The sequence below is a fragment of the Crocodylus porosus genome, unplaced genomic scaffold (genome assembly GCF_001723895.1).
Source record: "Crocodylus porosus isolate Cpor-Errol unplaced genomic scaffold, CroPor_comp1, whole genome shotgun sequence".
NCBI classification, from domain to species: domain Eukaryota; kingdom Metazoa; phylum Chordata; order Crocodylia; family Crocodylidae; genus Crocodylus; species Crocodylus porosus.
Window position 1 is genome coordinate 63,161,534 of NW_017728906.1, and position 21,039 is coordinate 63,182,572.

At 40.7% G+C, this 21,039-nt stretch overlaps 1 protein-coding gene across 1 annotated transcript in view; it reads right to left on the reverse strand.

Annotated features, from left to right (window-relative positions):
* Positions 1-265: 265 nt before the first annotated feature.
* The window catches only part of RAI2 (retinoic acid induced 2), a 66,956-nt gene continuing 46,182 nt past the window's right edge, over positions 266-21,039 (reverse strand). The window contains exon 2 of the mRNA XM_019529248.1: positions 266-3,055. Coding sequence (XP_019384793.1) covers positions 1,280-2,950 — 1,671 coding nt within the window. The 5' untranslated portion in view covers positions 2,951-3,055 and the 3' untranslated portion in view covers positions 266-1,279. The remainder of the gene's footprint in view (positions 3,056-21,039) is intronic.

A 21,039-nucleotide genomic window follows, 5' to 3' on the forward strand; every position in this document is an offset into this window, starting at 1 on the left:
TACCACAGTCTATCACATGACATTCTTAAAATATGAATATAATAATATGTATATAATATACTATATAAAGGGTAAGGATTGAGTATTAAAAGGAAAATGCAACATTCATCTAGATATTCCTCTTCCTCTCATGTTCATCCTAACACCTAGATATGTTACAATGGTAGAAGGTGAGAGTTTAGAAACAGTAGTAACAGTTATATAGCTCAATATAGCCCAGTAGTAATACAGGTCCAGCCCATTTTCATACACAAGTGCAACCATCACCTAGCAGAATTTTTATTTTAATTTTACATTCACATTTCGCCATTCATGTTGGGTGGCTTTTACACTGTTACGTAATAGTTACATTGTTCTACTCTTTCATGTGCATTGGTTTCAGCCATCAAGAAATGGTAAAACTAACAATGAACAACTGTTCCATATATCTATATTCAGGCTGGGAAAAATTATGAGTTTTTTCCTCACCCGCTGTCAAATTCCCCCGACTTTTAGGTTTTGTTCTGTTTTTCCCTTTTAAATCAGTATTTATGTTTAGCGATTACAAACTGATCTATATTTGTTTCTACTAATCAAGCTGGCATTTCCTGTGCATTTGTTATGTATAACATGAATCTTTTTCTTTCACTTTTATTGAAGACAAATCAAAATGTATCATTACTGGCTGTTCAGAGGTGCTCTCTGATGGTGCTGTTGAGCAATATAATTTTTCTGAGCCTGGTGATCTTAACATTATAGGGCTATAACACAGATAAACTTGTAGTGCTTTACAGTTTACAGACTTTTGCCAAACCTTTCCATAGAATGAAAGCAATTTATAAATGACAAAATACCGCAACCAATTAGCACATACAAACATTTATTTTGAAATGTCCATTCTACCCATTATTAAGAATTACATCATCAAAGCACTTCATGGCAGTGAAAACAGCTCTCACCCCTCTGACTCATCCATTTTTCCATTAAAGCTGCAAAATGTGCAATCTGCTTGAAAAATAAGTTGCTTTTTATTTACTTTTTCATGAAAAGTAAAAAAAAAAAAATTTTTAAAAATCAATAACCAGAAAGACCAAACCAAAAAAAAAAACCCAAAACAAAAAAAGAAGACAGCCCCAGCTTATAGGGAATCTACATATGAACTTCTTCCATTCCCCCCAAAAAATAACTTACAAAGATAGTTTAAAAGTTTTAAATGCATTTTAAACCCAAGTGCATGTTATGTTATTTTATTTCATAATAATAATTATTATTATATCTTAAAATTCTAAAAACTCATAATTTACTTTCTTGGAAAAAAGGCAGCGAGCCGTTGCTTCTTGATTGGAAGAATATGTATTTCCGGTGAGTTCATTTTCTTTAACTTTACACTCCTGTTTTTGACAGGTTTTCTAAGAGCTTCTGCATTATCCCTGGACTCTGGCTGATTCTTCACATCATAACACTGCAGCACAGAGTCCTGTGGCATGTCCCTTTTAAAGGAAAAGTTTTTGGTGGATACTCCCGAGAGGCCTTTTATCTTGCCACAGAAAATAGTGGGCACAGCATCTTTGACAGAGACTATCACTTTGGCTGTCTGTGAAGTGCTCACGATCTCAATATTATTCCCAGCCTTGGGCTCACAGGATGTTCTGCTAGCCTGATCCACCAGCCACTTTTGCTGTTGTCTCAGGAGGTCGGATGAGTTGCTACTGATGATTCTGCTGTCAACCTTGGCTGAGGTTTCATGTGGTTTTGAAGGGATAAAAGGAGCTGCAACACCAGAGAGTTTATCTACCATGGCATGAACAGCACTGTCCATTATGGAGCCAGAGGAAAGGGCACTAGCTGCTTCAGCCTGGACCCCCATACTGCCCATCTTTCTACAGGAAGCAATTGACAAGTCTAAAGCTCCATCTTCAGGTGAGACCTGAGGACTGGCTTCGCTAGCCTTTAGCAAGGGCATCGTTTTCATGGAGAGGTCCAGGGCTTCATTTTCATTGCTCATCTTGATGACAGTGTGGCGATTAAGTTGGGAAAATTCCCTTGTGGGGATGAAGTCAAAGGGTTTTGACTCCTCCTTCTCCAGAGGGGTTTGGGTACCTTTGCAGGAATGTGGAGTGAATGACGGCATCTTGGGGTAGTCCGGATTGACCTTGGATTCAGGACTGTGAGGCACAGGAATAGGGACAGGGATAGGGATGGGGACTGGGACAGGTAAAGGAACAATCACAGGGTATGGTACCAGAAGGGTGGCGGGCGGTACTAATGGAGACAGAGGGGAACCAAAAGCCTGAGGTGGGAGAGAAGAGTAATCAGGAGGTGGCTGACAGGGAGTAGAGCCTAAGGTGCCCTGGGAAGGAAACAAATCCTGAAGGACTGCTGCAAACCCCGGTGTCTGAAACACTGGGGGAAGGACAGGCTCCTGGGTCTGGCTAGATGGTTTCTGATCCAGTAGCTGGGGTTGTGTGACAGGGGTGGAAGAACCCTGGAAAATATTGTTGTGAATGGGATTTGTAGCACAGGGAGCACCCTGAGGTAATACCAATGGAGAATTTAAATGCTGAAACACATGTTGCTCTAAGAGGACAGGTAGTGGAACCGGACCTTGGGTTGTCATAACGTAGGGAGTATTGTTGCTGGGAGTAATCTGAGGGGTGGTACTCCCTGCTACTTGCAAGTGTATTGGCAGAACCACAGGGCTGTCCCCTAAACAAATTGGCTGGAGCACTGTGGCTGCTACTTTAAGAGCGACCCCACTTTGGGACTCAGCAGGTGGGGTGAGGATGGAAGGGGCTGGGACAGTCACTAGTGGAGAAAGTGCTTTCTTCATCAAGTCTGTTGAGTTGATGTTCCAGGCTTCAGCTGTTATCAGCTGAGCGACTCCATTTTCTAGTTTATTGTTGGCTATTGTGGAAGGATTGCTGGTAACATCCATGGGCAGGTTTTGTGTGTCCTTATACAGTTCCTCCATTTTACAGGACTTCTGAGATTCTGCTGAATTCAAGTTTACATTGCTGTCACCAGGATCCGGCGTGTCTCCAGGCTGCCAAAAGGGTCTGCACCAACATAGTTTGGCCTGCAAAACAGAAACATATTTTAAGCAGTGCATAAATCTCTTTCTTAAGCTAATATTTGCAGCTGCCTTTAAAGAGACACACACACACACACACACACACACACACACAGAGTTAAATGTTTCCACACTTCAGGGTAACTGCTCCATTATACTATACAGTATATACACATATATACTGTGTATACATACAGCTATGAGTGCTATATGAAGAGTTCTGGAGTACTTGTACTTTGCAATAAACACAGATAATTTACAGGACTGAAGAACAACTGCAGTCAAAAGAAAAAGCCTCCAGTATACAGTTTAAATGAGAACTCAGGCACATATATTTCACATTTTTAAACAAAGCTTCATGCCATGACAGTCCACGGCACAGTCAACAGCCACTGCACTGTTTAAACTCAATAAAAAGCACAAAAGCAAGCTTTCCTAAAAATAAACTGTTAGGAAATGTACCACTGTGGGGTTAAGAAGCTTCACAATGAGTGAAGGGTCCTCACTCAGCCTAAAATAATTATCCTTTTCAGTCTTTGAAGATCTTGCTAAAATAAATCAGACAATCTACTCATGCATTCACTAAATAACACGTTCAAAAACTGCTGTTAACAGCATAACAAAGAGCAATTAGTAGCTCAGCAACACAAGTCTGTAGTTTGATCTTATTGTTTATTTGATAAGGATGCTTTTCTTCCTACTAGGAAAACCCCAACACTTGTCCTGCTCCAGAACTAGATAATGACAGTAATATGAACCAGACATCTTATTAATAGGATACCAAAAAAAAAAAATCAAAGGAACTTTAAATTCACTCTGACAGGCTAATCCTTTATCTTAACCAAGCAAATGTCAGTAAAAAGTGCAGAGATCTTTTCCCCATATGAGCACTGAGAAATTTTAGCTTCCTTCTTAAAAAGATTTTCCTTTCTAGAAGGTATTGAATTCATAGGTATGGTTCCCTTCCCCCCCAGTACAAATTATTTCTACCATGAAAGCTGCCACATGCACAACTTGTCTTTAGGGGTTCCTTGTACAGTAGCACAGAACATGCTTCTCCTAATTTAATTGCTGCATCTTGTCATGATAATTGCCATGGAAATTTGTCCATATTTAGTCTCATTACCCTGGAGAAGAATAAGAGCACCCCGAATTTACATTTCCACTTACACTCAACTGAATTTTATGACCTAAAATTACGCATGCATTAATGTTCAGGCATTTGTTAGGCTTAACAGTTCAGGGGTTTTGTTCCCTTTTATTCATTCAGTAGTGTTTGTTGTTGTGGTAAAATGAAATGCAACTCCAAAATTTGACATTGAGAGCCTGCAAAGCACAAGAGTATTTCCACTGACTCAGTGAGAAGACCCCCTGGTGTAAATTTACTCATGTGTAAGTGTTCATAAGAAGAGAGCTATAACCTGTGAACTAAAGAGGGATAAGAAAACACATGAAAGAATAAAAAAAGGCCAAGGCAGGGAAAAAAAAAATCACCCTTGTTAAGATATTTAAATGCCAAACTCCAGACTTCAGGTACCATAATAGGTGGCAGATCACAAAGTGTAGACTGCTAATAATTTAGGCCGCTTAAGTAATATAGTAACCGTTTATTTATTATTATTTAAGAGAACTTATTTTCCCCTTATTACCATGCGGACCTAAGGGAATAACTGTAATTCCATGATATGCCTTGGATAATATTCACAGTTTCCCCCACTTTCTCAAAACAAAAGATAACTAAAGACAAACAAATATTTATTATTTTCAAAGAGTTAAAAAAAAAAAAAAATCACTGATTCAAAGAATGCCAACTATGCTTGTTCTTTACTCTTCAAAAAGGCTACCTTGATTCTTTCTTATTTCAAACACTTCTTAAAATAAGGACAATGAAGATAAATACTTGGCAGGTTAAGATTTTTAAAACCAACACTTCAATTTCACTAATATTAACAGGTAATCCCTTTAAAAACAAATCTTTCACTCCTTTTTATGCCTCTTTTCTATGTTTAAATCACTTTCAAATTTCTTTCTTACTGTATTATCTAAATATTGAAAGAAACAGCTGAGAATATCAGAACAATGTATTTTATATCACTATGAAATTACACTGTGTGTTTTTGACTGTTTTTATTTGACAAAGTGAGATCTCTGCCCATCAAAAATTAATGACCCAGCAGTGTTAGGAGAGAGCCTTCTAGTCCCCTGAGAAATTCACTAGATACTAAAAAAATGGGGAAAAAATTAAGATGAAGATTATGCTATAGAAGAGACTTGAAGGATTAGTGTGCTGAACTGGCTCAGAGAAGGAAGCAGAGATAAGTGCAGGAGATGACAGTAAAACAATAAAATCCCACTTCACTGCCTTAAAAGTTACTACACTGCAGGCAGAGGAAATAGCTAGACTAGGGAAAGACACCCTCATATATCATAAACAGACACCTTTAAAAAGCCGTAGGTATTTCTTCAGCACAGTCAAATAGTGTTTTCCACGCTGAGTCCCATGTGCCTCTATATATTTTGTTGAAAATATTTCTGGCACTGCTAGAGGCTCTGGCCTGCCAGCAACAAGACACAATTTTAAGAGTAAAAACTGCAGTTTTAAAAGTGGTAATTGCAAAGGAGAAAGGTGAAGGGGTGCAGTGTGTTAAAAGGTTATATTATAAGGTAAAGTTGGGTTTGTAGATTTTTTTAAAAATTATTATTATTATTATTATTCATGGCTCAAGTATCCTAGCTGGTAGACAAGGACATATTATAGAACCCTGTGGGCAGCATGGAATAGATAAGATTTTTTTGTTTCACACAATTGCCATTTCTGTCTGTTATAATGAGTCTCCGAATATTTGGGGCTTTTCTTAAGACCCAATTCTTGGAGGACTTTGATTATAGGAAACACTCTCAGGTTTCTTCTTGAAAAAAGCATGTTTTTAGTCCCTATGGTTTAAGGGACATACTTGAAAATGTGATGCCCAAAAAACTTATAAAACCCTGCGTACTGTTAAAATACCATGATTTTAGAAACTACCCATAGGATTTTGAAAAGCAGGGTGCAGATATTGTGTTGCATCACTGTATATACCAAAACACATTTTGCTCCTGGTAAAAAGAAACTAGAAGCTGTATTGACATGTTAAGGGCCTACAGCTATATTATTCTATTTAAGATCCAAGCAAAACCAAGTATAACTTTATCAGACTGTGCATCAATTTGCTATACCATAGGTTATGTAGGTTATGTTTTAAAAAACAATAACTAGGCAAAAGTAACCAAAAGATGTTGCTTTTTTAGTCCTGTAATCATTAGAATTAAATGTATATCTTTTTCAGATTCATAAAAACTCCTGAAGCTTGAGGGTTCATCCAGTGCTTCACTGGAAGTTATTTCCAGACCTGAGTTCATGTTCACTTGGTTTAACATTTTCACACCTAAATTAATATTTTTAGTTAGAGTTAAAAACAGTTTGCATGGCTGTGAAATAGGAGCTACATTACCGGGAGCAGCAGGAACAGCAGAATTGCCGAAGAAAGAATAGCTTGATCAGTGAAATTTTAAGACCATTAAAAATGACACGGGGTCATTAACACCTGTGCAATAAAGACTTTAGAAGGAATCAAGTGGATTATAATAAGCCATGAAGTCAGATGACTCCCTCACAGCTGCTTGACTAGAAATGCTGCTGCCACTCCAGGCAGTTTGTTTTAAACTTTGGGTAGAGCAGGAATCAAAGTGGGGGCCACTATATCCCCTTCCCCCGGGGATCTGCCCCTGAAGTTGCCTTGTGATTTTTCAAAGCCTAAAGTTGACAATATGGCAGCAGGGGTGGAGCAGAGCAGTGGAAACAGTTCCAACCTTTCCTAGGATGTTACAAAGAATAAGGTAAGTCAAATACTCCCACCAGTCAGGACCAATACACACATTTTCAATATAGGACAGTAAGATGAAGAAGGCAGAAAGGAAGAGCACAAAATGCAGGTTTATTTAAGGATTGAACGCTGATGAGTTTTGCGGATATGCTCAGAGCATTCCCATCAGATCTGCAAACGCACAGAATTGGAGATTCTGCTTTGCAATTTAGTTCCTAGTTTGATGGTCCTTGTAGCATGCTGTGGTCTGCCAATACTTCTCTTATGCACACAATATCTGTGCAACTGCTAGAAAACAAAACCACGCCTGTACACAAGATAGACCTCCCTCATTTCCATGATAATTGTCAAGCAATTTATCGCAGGAAGAAAATACAATGTATTTTAAGACCTTTCAAAGCATTGTCGTCTACATTGAAGATATTGGAAACTCAAGCAGAATCATTCGCAACATTTCCAAGCCAATCCAATTACACAATTCTTGGTTATATTAAAACTGTGTGACATTCTATGCGTGCAAAGAGAAACAGATCCAAGGCCCAGACTCTCAAAAGGTATCTAGGGGCTCCTATCCACGTGCAGGAAGCTGGCTCTGACGCACATGGAATCCAGCACTAGCTTGAAATCCAGTGCATCAGAGCAGACTTGAAGAACTGGAAATAAATGTGCTCCTGCAGACTCTGGTGTCACATATATTAATGTCTTCGTGCCGAAAACTGGTGGCTCATTTGATGAGCTTTAGTTCAAAGTGCCCCACTGCCATTTTTCCGCACGGGGGGAAATTGATGCATGTGATGCTTGGGTGCTTTTAATTAGAAGCGCTCACCAATTAATGCCCCCTCCCCTCTCATGCCTCCTGGAGCACATGAAAAAATGCCCTAGGTGCCTAATTCATGGGACTTATTGCCAAAATACCTGTGGATGTCTGGGACCATGGATGCAGGGAGGATTTTTTTTTTAAGGGGTCATACTCTCCTCTACATTTTAACACCCAATTAACAAATCAAAAATGAGGCAGTCATCTGGGATAAACCTGAAAAATATGATTCAGCTCATCATACTGAATCATGGCTGTGTTATATTTCTCTCAGCATAAAAATGAATATGGAAAACTTAAAAAATATTCCTCCTGCTTCAATGAATGTTGAATATCTTAAACTTTACAATAATTTTTCATCACATGCCACTGACATAACGTACACCTAATTATGCAACTTAATATAATTTACTGAAATCACCTTTACTGTACTTTTACTATCTATGAAAAGGCAAGGATTTCCTAGGGTGATATTTTTCACTGGACCAACTATGTAACTGCGACAGAGTTAGACAAGCTTTCAAATGCAAGGCATTCTTTGCCAGGTCTTCAGGTCATCCCAATGTCTTGCATTTGTCTACCACTATCCCAACCACAGAGTTGGCTCAATAAAAAATATCACCCTAAGAAATCCTTACCTCTTGCATAGCTTCTGGACGGTCATGGCTACATCACTCTTACTATCTACCTTTTACTATCTACCAAGCTTCAGTGTGAGAAGTTCGTTTAACTGCATTTTCCCCACTCCCCTGTTTAATATTTGTTTGTTTTAATTGAAAATAAGCTCTCTGCACACTACAGACCTCCTGGGTTCCCTACTGCAGTGGTGACATGACTTAAAAGTGCAGAATATTATGCAGTGATGTATGTTATTCTCTAAGCTGCTACATATTAGTTATATGGAAATACTATTAAAAAGAGTGGTGATGAATTCTGTTGTGTTACGTCCTGATGATAATTGTCCAATTAACTTGCGTCAATACCGCTATGCGCTGTAAGGGGAAATAATAATTTCTCTCTCTAAAATATAATGAAAATATATTTTGCTTGCATGGATTTATCACATCTTTTACCTACTTATATTATTTATTCACACAGCACCCAAAGTATGATAGACATTTTATTTTAAAGAGCCGTCTGCCATGAAGTGTTTTGTTTAGAAGCTTCTGGAAAAGTAGGGTTTTGTTTTAGCACACTCAAGAGCTATGAATAAAACCAGAACCAACAATCCTGCATGGGGAGAAAATTATGGCAGAATTTGGATTCGGGGCGGGGAGCATTTTAATCCTGTACTCAGCATCATTAATACTTCTGTGAGGAGCAACCTATATTAGGCAGTCTACAGTCCAACAAATTTCCATGGAAATTTGGCCAGTTAGCCACATTCTCCAGGGACAAACAGAGTATTTCCTCTGTGGAGTTTTTCCGATTTATAAAAACGTAACCAAAACTAAAATCTAGTCTGCAGACCAAAAAATCATGTCTACACATTGCCCCTCTCTCTGACAACATACATTGGCAAAAATCGAGAAAATGCTAAATTTTGACATTTACTCCTCACTTGAAAGCAGTATCTTGGAGGTGGTGGGTGGGGGTGTCTGTGTGGAAGGCCTTTGGTAAATCTCTTACTTTTCATTTCTTCATCTTCTCTGACATTTAGCAGACCTTGTTGCCAGTCTGTATGTTTAACTTTCTCTCTGTGGAAGATGACCTAATTGGCTCAGCCAGGGAACACTTTACAGAATCTGCAAAAAGAATCCATTTAATCATTTTAAAATTTAAAAAGTTTTTGCCTGCAGCACCCATGTGTCTGGTATTGTACGGATCCTGGTACTGTATGGATTGCACCCCAGTATTGTATGGATTATGAACAGCACTACAAAAATAAGCCATTTATCTTGATGTTAGTGATGTGACTACAAGGTTAAAGGACTTTCAGTTAATTTAATTAAAAATATAACTAAGTTTGGGCACCCAAATCTCTACTTGGGCAGCCTCTCAGGCTTCCTAATAACTTAGATGTATAGTATTCTGAGTTTAAAAATTCTGTCTCCTGTGTCTCCTTACAATCACGTACTGAATGCAGTCAGTGTTGGCTGGGAATTTTGACTGTGGTGTGTGCCAGTGCTCCTGCTAGGACAAAATGCAGAGGTTCCTGGCTAGATGGTCTTGCTCCTCCACTCGGGGTCAGAGCGATAGCTGTATTTCTGATCAGGAAGGAATTTTATCCCATGGTCAGACTATTCCATTACTAAAACTGCAAAAGGATTTGTAGAGGTTGGTTTGGAGGGATAGATGCCCTCCAGGTGACCTTCCAGCCCTGCTTCTCTAAGATTTCATGAATGCCTCAAATACCAATGGGCAGAAATGTATTCAGTTCATACTGTCCTAATCCATTTGTAGACAAAATAAGAGGCGTGTGTGCATGACACTTTAAAGAAGGCTAAATGCTTTTGCACCGCTTTAATGGTGTCGGTGTTTGCACGCCTCAGCAGCGTATTGTACATTGATTCTGGCCACTGTAGGAAATTTGGTGACATAATGCGCTTTAAATGACTTGGGATGCAGCAAAGTAAAACTCCTTCGAAGAGTTTTAGTTTACTACGCCTACAGCTGCGGAGTGAAGCACCGGGCTCTGTGCAGCTCCACGGCTCTGCAGGAAGCCCTGCAGGCAGCCTGGCAGCAGCCCAGGAAAGCAGGCTCTGCCCAAGAAAAGCAGCGTGCCTGATTATTCAAAGGCCTCACAGGAAGCGGTATCACATCAGGAAGTGATGTAATGTGACCTCTGACACCAATGAAGTTGCAGGAAGTGACAATGAAATGGGTCTGGAAATGTGTTTTAAAATCCAAAATAAAAACAATATAAAAGCAAGAATGAAATAATACCAAACACTTGACTAAAATAAACACTTTTGCTTCTACTCACTTCTCAATGAATGAAAGAAGCATAATGTAAGTTGACAGATCAAATGTGGAAAAGATAATCAGCCAGAGTGGAAACTAATCAAAGCAACAAAATATGGGCATTTTTGAGAACAATCTTCAAGAAGATTTACTTTTATTGCATTAATAACTTGTTAGTAACACAACTTTAACAAGTAGTAACAAGTTGAACCCCAATCCCGCACAAAAAGAAACAGAAGCAAAACACAATCCAAACACTGGACAGTATTTTAACAGACATGGTGCTGCAGGAGCCGCTTGGCTACAACCAGGTTGACCTGGTGCTAGAGAAGCCAGAGGGCCAGGCCGGGGTTGACCTGGGGCCCGCCCGGCCTGCCGGTGCCATGCCTGGGTTGACATGGTGCTGCAGGACCCGCCTGGGTAGAACCAGGTTGGCACCTGCCAGGAAAAGCAGCATGCAGCTGAAGTCGGCTTCCCGCATGCTGCTGGGAACAGGAGGCGGCTGCCAGGGCTGCATCAGCCAGCAGAAGCGGCAGTGGAGCCGTGTGCCGCTCGGTACTGACTGCTCCGCCGCCGCTTCTGCTGGCTGGTGCAGCCCTGGCCGAGCTCCTCCCGTCCCCAGCAGCACATGAGAAGCCGCCCCCTTGGGGCCTCATGCGCAGGCAGCCAGGCCTGGAGAGCCGCAGTGCCTGGGGAGAGACTGGCCAGGGGAGCAGGTGCCGCCTTGCTGTGGGGCAGGGAAGGGCAGCGGAGCTGGCTTGAAGCGGGCAGGTGAGGAGGCAGGCACAGGCCGGCAGTGCCAGAGGCCACTGCTTGGACTCCCGCTCGGGGCTGCTCTGGCGGCACAGGGCACGGGCTTGTGTCGGGGCAGGGAGTCGGGGGCAGGAGCACGGGCACTCCTGGTCACCCATCCTCCTCACCAGCGACCGGCATGTCCCGGGCCACTCCTCCGCCACCCGGCGGCAAAGTTCTCCCATGAAGGCTCCATCCTGCGCCTGGACCGAGCCCATGCGGTGCGTGTGGGAACCTTGTCCCTTCCCCAGCCATTAGGATGCTGCTGAGGGGCTGGGGGAGGGACAAGGGGTGGGAACGAAAGTAAACCATGTTTACTTTTGTTTCCTGTCGCAGCACTGAGGGCCACAGAAAATGCCTTGACAGGCCGCATGGCGGCCCTCGGGCTGTATATTGGACAAGCCTGCCCTAGCAGAAGCATACATGGTGTAGCCCTGTTAGATTACAACAAAAATCTGCAGTCTGCTAAATACCTTGTCACAAGGACATGGGAAATGAAAGCCTTTCCTCACAGGTCACATTTCCCAGACTTCTAATAATTTTTCTTGTACTCTTTCTATTCTGTCCACATGCTTCTTGAAATGTGGGGGCTCAAAACTAGACACAGTACTCCAGGTTTGGCCTCCTTAGGGCTGAATACAGCAGAAAAATCACTTCTTTTGATTTGCAAGGAGCATTCCTGTTAATACAATCCAGTGTGCTTGGGACATTTTGCAATAAAAGCAAGCTGTTGGCTAATATTCAGTCCCACCTCTTCCTCGCCCCCCGCAGTCCTTTTCAGTACTGCAGTACTTTCCCAGTCTATATTTGTGAAGGCAATTGTTCTGCCCTGTCTGCAGGGTTTGGCACTTGTCCTTGTTGAGTTTCACCTGATTGATTTAGGACCATTTCCCTAGTTTATCAAGGTCATCCCTCAGAGCATCTGCAGCTCCATCCAGGCTGGTGTCATATGCATAACTGCTAAATTGTACATGCAATCCTTTTCTCCATATAACAGATGAAAGTACAAAACAACATGAGTTCCAGTACAGGCCCCTGGGGAGCACCATGCAACACCTCATCCCAAGTGGACATTGAGATGCTTCTGGTTTCTCACTGCCTCCTCATAAAACAACGCTAAACTAACTAACCCCTTCATTTCAGCTTCCGCAAAGTTCTGGTTGAAACCCCAGTATACACCACCCTATAAAGTCTTCACAGCTTTTTAACTCCCATTTTCAGTGAAGAAATAGACTTCATTCAAGAGAAGTGCAAAGCAGTGCCTGATGATCACCATAGCCTGGGCTTGATGACACATGGGAAGACCTAGATACAGTGTAAGATGGCTCTAGGAGGTCTCACCAGTCTGGGGCCAGATTTCCTGTCTGCAAGGCAGACTCTGTGACTTCACCACTATCTGTGGTGGTTAAGGATGACTTTGATCCCTTCAACTTTGCATGCCCAACACCTCCTCAAAGTTTTGCTTCCCTTATACTGTAGTCCTGGCTAAGGCTGAGGAATTCACCTCTCATCCCTTCCAGCAAATCAGGATACAAAGAGAGGTCCTCCAGGGAACTCCACTGCTTGACAGAGCCACTGGGAAAGGTTGACATTTCGCTTCCTGGTTTTCTTTAAGATCCCCAGTGACCATCCCTCTGGGTGAGATAGCTAGGAACTCACTGGTGACAGAAATGAATTCAGTCAGCTGTAAACTAGGCACTGAGGAAGCAGCTGAGAGGAGCAGTCCTGGAGGTAATACTGTCATCTGTGCTCTTTGCTTTCTACCTCTTCAGTGTCTCAGCTACACTTGTATTTCCTTACCTGTTTACCAACATGGAGCTCTTACCATCCTTTATGTAGCCATGCAGTGGCCCCTGGTGATTATTTTTTTTCCTTTATGTAGGAAATCTGTTCTGGAATCTAATATGAATACTGTAAAAAAAAAAAAAAAAAAAAAAAAAAAAAAAAAAAAATGCCCCTCAATAGCTAGACCATCGAAGGAATACCTTCAGGAATTCCTTCAGAGGAATATCAGAATAATAGCCAAGGTTCTAGTTGCAGAATACGTGAACAGGCATTCCTCTAATAAGGGCTCTTCCTCAGCTCCACTTACATACATTGCATGGTGGATCCATGCCTACCAGTGACAAGGCTCTTTCTCATCCACGTCCAGGGTACTGTCAGGGAAGGAAATCCTTGGAGCAGTACAAAACTGCATGTTATTGATAATATACTGACTGCATGATCTTTATATATGATATGTATGAAGTACAGTATTTCTGAAAAGCAGTAACAGATTCTGCAAGTTTTTAAACATTCATCTCATCCTTTTAAATATGTTAATTTAGAAATACCTAAAAGAGTTGCCTGCTTCATGGACTAATCACCTGCAGAATTATATATTAGCTTGCATGGTAGCATGCCAAGTATCTATAAGCAGTGATCCTTTCTGTGGAGATGGAGGAGGATGAGAACTTTCTTTTAAACCAAAAAATAAACCTATGCAATTTATTATTAAAAACTTTTTTTTAAAAGTTGCCTCAGGTCTAACATGATCTCTATTGCCAAGGATGAAGTAGGAGGCAAACAATGAATCCTAACGCAAGACCAGAACATGTCTGACAAATGTCAACCTTCAGTGATTTGTTTCATCCAGCGTAACACCTCCCCCTGAAAAAATGTGTTGTAATGGAAATCCCATATTACCCCACACAGCACTCAGGCTGCTGTATTACTAGATGCATTTTCCCTGCCTCAGCCCCATTTACTGACAATGATGATGGCTGGATGAAAAAGCCAAGCAAAGTGATTTTCAAAGTGATCGCTGCTAAAGCAGTACCTAGTATTACATAAAAAGGCACCATAAAAACAGCCAGTTTGAAATTACCTGAGATTAATCTTGCTACTCCCTAAAGCTCAGGTCCCTCATATCCATAACACATTAGAGCTCCTACTACTTCTAAGCCCTAAATGGTTGTGCTATAAAAGGATAGCATCTTGTAACAAGTTCGAAAAAAATCCCAGAAACCACATTTTGTTTCATTTAGTATGGCTGTGCCTCAAAACTAGGAATCTGCTTAGCCTCGAGTAGGCAGAACATTTGAGCTGAAGACACTCACTGCATGAAAAAGTACCATCTTAAACATGACTTTATAAAGGCAGAAAATAAAATCACAGACTGTAATGACTGCTGAGTCATGTGTAAGGTAGATTTTGTTAGCTTCATTCAGTATAACAGCTTTCCAGGCTTGTTAACAGCAGCCTTACTCAGAATTTCAGTTCAAAGAGGCTGATTTTGAAAAATGTCCTAGGCAACCATGAGGTTATTCAGTAAAAGTCAACTTCCCTTCATGTTTCCCAGTGCAATGAAAATCCACATGGACTCCACCCAAGGCCTGATAAAATATTTAATAGGTCAGAAAGTGCCATGTCCTGGTGGTAAAATCACTCAGCTCACACCTGCATAAAAGTGGTCCTCTGGTGGAAAGATGCTGCAGTCTTGGCTCTTAGGGTAGGTCTATGTGGCAGACTGCCATGTAACACAGAGATATCCAAGCTAGCTTGGATACAGAGAGCAATGTAGGCAAGCAGCATCAGACTCCACTAGGGCTAATTTATCCTGCTTCTCAATGCTGAGCTCAGTGCTGCTGTGGTGAGACAGTAGCACAAAGCTGCAAGCTCATGCACCTTTACATTACAAGGCAGTTTGCAGCATAGGCAGTTTGATGGCAGGTACGAGGTGTGGAAAGCACAGCTGGGATGTTAGTATGCCCTGATGAACTCTGCTTGCTCTCACTGTCCCAGGAAGTTGTTGGTAACTGTTATAAGAAGATTTTCCAATTTATACTGGGGACTTGATCAACTATGGGATGGAACTAAGGCTGAGGAAATGCAAACATGGCTTCAAAGCCACCTTTTTGCTCTCTACCCACAATTAAAGGCTTGGGTTGAAACCATGGCTCCAATAAAGTCAGAGGCAAAATTCCCAGGGAGCTCAGTGGGGTTGGGATTTCACCACTGGACATTTGGGCAGATTATTCAGTACCTTATTGTCTGTAGCCATTTCTACTAAGACAAAATGGTTGAGAAGTGCTATCTAATTCTCTCCTTCAATGCAAAAGAGTCTTAATTCCCAGTCTGAATGTCACTAACTCCTATACCTATAACCAGAGAGAACGAAAGAGAGATCATATAAAGTGGATTCTGTTGCACGTGTACAGATTCTTGATTTGGCACTGCAAGAGAACACAAGTTTAGTAAAAATCTCTCAGAAATCTTGGATCAGTGAAAATAGATCAACAGAAATTAGCTGCAAGGAATATAGCATGTTATATTCACTCATACCCTGCACCCGTGTCCACAAGCATGAATTCTTAAGCCCCTGGAAAGCCCTATTGTTCATACCTGCAGTGGGAATAATATCTCAGATACCTGACTCACAATAACCACCTAGTATAAACCCAATGAGATGTAGTTTCATATTGGTGCTGGTAGTTGAGTAAAGGCCAAAGAGAGGATGGTGCAAGTGTTTTGGATACTAGCTTGGTAGACCCCTCCTTTCTTACAGCCTTCCCAAGTGACCTTGAGTAACTCACTAGGCAGGTCTGGCTTCTGTGACGTGGGGATAATTATCCTTCCCCACCTCACACAAATGCTGTGAAGATAAACCCAAAGACTGTAAGATGCTCAGAAACCGCAGCAAAGAGGGGCAGATAAGTGCCATGCACAGCTACCATGAATATTTTGATCAGCTTTAGAATCTCGGGATCTCATGCAACCATTTTGGCCAAGACTGAGTAGATGCCACTTTCTGCTACACGTTTTTATAGGAACAGGTGACCTCATTCAATTTTATCTTGAGCTCAGTTAAATGCTGTCTGCATTGAGAATGGTTACGTGAATTCAAAGAGTTTCATTCAGCTTAGGAGATATGGTGGGCAAAGACTGGGAGTGATAGACATCCCTAGAAAAAAATACCCCTGTGTAAAAATATGATCTATTTTTGGGGAAATCGCATGTGTCAGTCTAAAAAGACTAGTTCCCAAGCTCTGCCAAATCTTGCCTTTCACAACTTTCACACACAAAGCGCATTCAACTTTGGGTTGAGCTTCTTGGAAGAATATGGAACTACGTTAGCACTAAGAACGCTTCTTAGACTTGAAAACCAAGCTGCATGATTTTCCTATGGGAAAAATATTTGAAACACTTTTTTCCCCTGTCATAATTAAATCTCCCCATTGACTGATTATTCAGTATCATTTTCCTTCATAACATTATAATCTCCATCAAAGCAAAGAAAAATGAGCTGTTTTGAGAACACAGAGCTAAAAAAAACAAACAAAAGCAAGATTATTTTAAAATACTTTTTAAAACATGCATTTTGTTTTTTTAGCAAATGATAGCTAGATGATAACATAAGGGAAAAAAAGGAAACTAATTAAAATGCAATAGCCAAAAGGAAGGGTGGGGGGAGGCAACTCCAATATGATAAATACTTGCTGCTTTTCCAGTGAGACCTTTGTGAAACAGTTTCCAGAAAGAACTTTGTGAAACAGTTTTTTAAATCATTTCAGCTCCTACAAAGGATTTCAAAAGTTTTATGACAGTTAAATGACCTCAAAGTATTTTTAGTTCCATGTCTAAGGTTTATACTCAGCAAAGAAAGTGTTTGGTTTACTAATTTCTCTTGACTTATTTTCACTGATTCAAGATTTCTTAGATATTTTTACTAAACTTGTGATCTCTTGCAATATCAAATCAAGACTGTACAGATGCAACTGAATCCACTTTATATTTTCTCTTTCCCTCTCTCTGGTTATAGGAGTTACTAACATTTAGAAAGGGAATTAAGACCTTCTGGCATTAAAGGAGAAAAGCTTTGTACATCCAACTTTGCATTAAGCCAGTGTATTCAATGATGAAGTTCTAGAGTTGTAATAATTTAACAACTTCATCAGCCCCCTTTTTACCTACTCAAATGATGCATTCTGGCATCTTTCTTCAGGAGTAAATGAATTTAAACTCCCTAAACCTGCACTGTGATCCATTAGTGCAGACCATTTCATCCATGGAGAGACCTGCTGACTTCTCTGGGATTCTGCGATCCATGCCAGCAATCCCAATACAGAGGACGTCAACTCTTTAACTCTATGTGGAAACTACAAACTGCCTTGTCTTCACTAGTTTGTTCTGTTTAGCCACCTCTGTAAATTAGCACACTCATTTCTATTCTAATCGAAATAAGGCCAAAATGGGAAAAACTTCAAAAAACAGGGAAGAGATTTTCATGAAACTTGACTGGCTTTGTAGAGCTGTTTAACACTTACGATGACCATGAACTAAGTACTTTGGATGGCAAGTATGACTATCTTAATTCTAAAGCTTTGCTGTTACATAGCTTCCTACTGCACTGCTCCACTCTGGCTTACAAAGACAACCTAAAATAAAACCAGAAAAAGTCAAAACAAAGTAAAAGGTTCCACCCTGAAATTAAATGTCCACACTAATTGTGAACATTCACATCTAAACCAACTTCAGTAGAGCTTGGCTTGACATAATTAAAACAAGCAAAATACAACAAAAAAGTCTGACAGAAGTCAAATCTGAAAGAGCGAACATGCTTTTGTGCCATTTTTCATGCCAGAATGGTAAATCCCACCTCTCAGTCATGGATAGGAAATGTCAGAAGTCAAGTGGAATCAACCTGGTCGCCGTACGTGGAGAAAGAAGGGAGCAGATTGCAGTCAGTCTAGATAATTAGTAGGCTCCTGTGCACCAAGGGGCAGAACAGGAGCAAGGGGCCTGGCAAGCAGTCATAAATAAAGAGGAACTTGGTTGGACAGGGCAGGACATCTGCGACTGGAGCTCTTCCTATTTCCCCCTCTGTGGCCTGGGTGTCTCATGTTTGAAAGCAATTTCAGACAACAAACTGCAGTAGTGGCAAAGTGCCACTTGGGGGAAGAAGATTCATTCCCCTTAAGCACAGCCTATTTGAGATGCTATCCTTGCTCCACTGAGGTTAGCAATAAAATGTTCCTGGGCTTCACAGTGCAGGTTCAGGCCCTAAATGCATATCCTTACCTTTAGTGGGCCCCTAACCTTTTGGTAAATCAAGCCCAACTTGTTATTGGCCAAGCTTTGGCACTCGTACTCAGTGGAAAGTACAGCTGTGTTAAGTTTCAAACCTTCACCATTTTTTCATAGCCCTATTTAGGTATGTGGGGATAAAATTCTCTGTTTTGTATTCTTCTGTCAGACTCCTCCCCCCTCCCCCTCCCGGTTTCCATTCTTGCAAAAATTCCAAACCACTGAAAGGATTTGACATTTACTGGCCAGGAAAAGGCTCCCGTAATATCTAGCAAAATGCAGTATTCTTATTTTGTTTCATTTCTTGACACTTTAATATACTCATGCTTATCCTAAGCTGCTGCATCAAGAAGTTCATGGCTTTATTTTTTAAAAACAGGCCAAGTGACGTATTCTCTCCTGGGCTGTCAGGTTTAAAACAGTCTTTTGATTGAATTCAAAGTAATGCCAACATGAGATGCAGCTCCACAGTACTGATAGATGAGATCAGAAAGCCTCACAGCTCTTTCAGTGTGCATTCACCCACAGAGTCAAATTTTGCCCTCCTGGAGGACCACACACTTAACTGTGAAATATCTGAGGATGTCTGCATGCCACAAACAATGTATAAATAACTCAAGATAGCAAAGATTTGTTTTGATAGCCCTGACTGCCTCTGGGTTTCGATCTCTATGCAGTTAGCTGGCAAAGACATTTATAATCATACATGCACACGTGCATATATCAGCATGTGTAATTACTTCCATTTCACACTCTTCCCGTTCTCTATCAGATTGTGAGTGCTTTGGGACAGAGACTACCTTTTAACATATGTTTTCTATATAATACAATACAATTCCTGGTCCAAGGGAGTCTCCAAATCAGTTAGAGCTTCTATGTGCTACTGTAACTCAAATAATCTTCCACTGTGCCTGTGCACTTACAAATAAAACCTATATTTTCCCAGTAATATAGCCATACAACTCTACTTATCCATTTGTTTCCATATCATGTCTGTACCTAATTTTGTAAAACAGAACGGGCTTCCAGAATTCTTTACTTTTGCTGGTATTTACTATGTTCTTAACTGCAAATAACATTTTCTAAAGTATAACCATGGTGTGCTGTATTATCAGAGTTCCTACAGCTAATCCTAAAGAATATTCCCTGACAGGATATCCTGGTCAAGATTTACATTATGTTCGCACTATTACACAAAGGTAAGATTTATTCTAACCAATGTCCTGAATATACAATCCAGAACATCGTTTTGATTAGCTGCATAGGTTCTGAAATACAAAACAATAATATTTCAGATAATGGAGGTAACACAGCCAGCAAAGCAAACTAGCTAGTGCTATGGCAGGTTAACATAAATATTCTGCTGCTATAAGCCAGCCAATGTGGAAATATTTGTATGGCTGTGTTGGAAGAGACTATTCTGATGAACAACAATGAACTAAAAAAAAATCAGTGTGATCCATGCTTTCCTACCAAACCACCGGAGGCTACATGCATCATTAGGAATTAGAATATATAGAATTTTGTAGTAATTCTGTTATCCTAAGGATGCCTACATAGTACCAAAATAAACTCTCTCAACCATACGATACAGAATTCCTGACAAATTTACTGCAACATTTCCACTGCTATGTATGCTATTATGCACCATCTATTCAACCCCCCAAAACTTATAGAAAAGCAGAATATAGGACCACAATGACATCTTTCACAGATGAGACTACTACATTAATGGATCAGTCTAATCCATCATCAGAGTCCTCTGGGGAATGTCACAAGGCCACACTGATCCCCTGACTGCAAAATTGTGTATTGGCTCTCCAGTTCAGTTCAAAGAGGTAGCTTAGAAGTTTTCACTGCACATGAGAAACTCTAAGGGTGAAACATGCTAGATGCACCCCAGCTCTGGGTTTTACACATAATCTTAATTACTCTGCCTGAAAATGTGACAGGGCAAAGATTTTCAGCTTTTGGTTAATTCCTCACAGTTTTATTCAGAGCGGAAACACAGCATGCAGACATCATATTATGAAATAAACGTGGATTGTTTTCTGTGAAATGTAAGCAAAGCGAGTCTCTATTACAGAAGAAAGCAAAGAGGTTTTGTGCTGCCTGAAACATACTTCTGGCAAGCACTCCTTTAAATAAAGGTCAAGTATAATGCTCTCACGACTGAATAAGCATATACACAAAAATCTACACAACTGTAGCACATCCCTACTGCCTACCCTTATAAAAGAAAAGCTAGGGGTCTGATTATCTTCTTAGACACCAATATAAATCAAAATGACTTCTTCCACTGATGCTTTACCAGTAAAAAGATCAGGATAAGAGAATTTCAGGTCCATGGACTCTTTTCTGTGAGGAAGGATGGAGGGAAGCAGGTCTCCACCTTGGGAGGAAAAACCTGCAGCATCCTTACAGGCTCGGCAGTGCTACACTGGCTAGCACTACAGAAGAAAGAGACTTGGGGGTCATCACTGACCACAAGATGAACATGAGCCTGCAATGTGATGCTGTGGCTAGTAAAGCGACCAAAACGCTGGCTT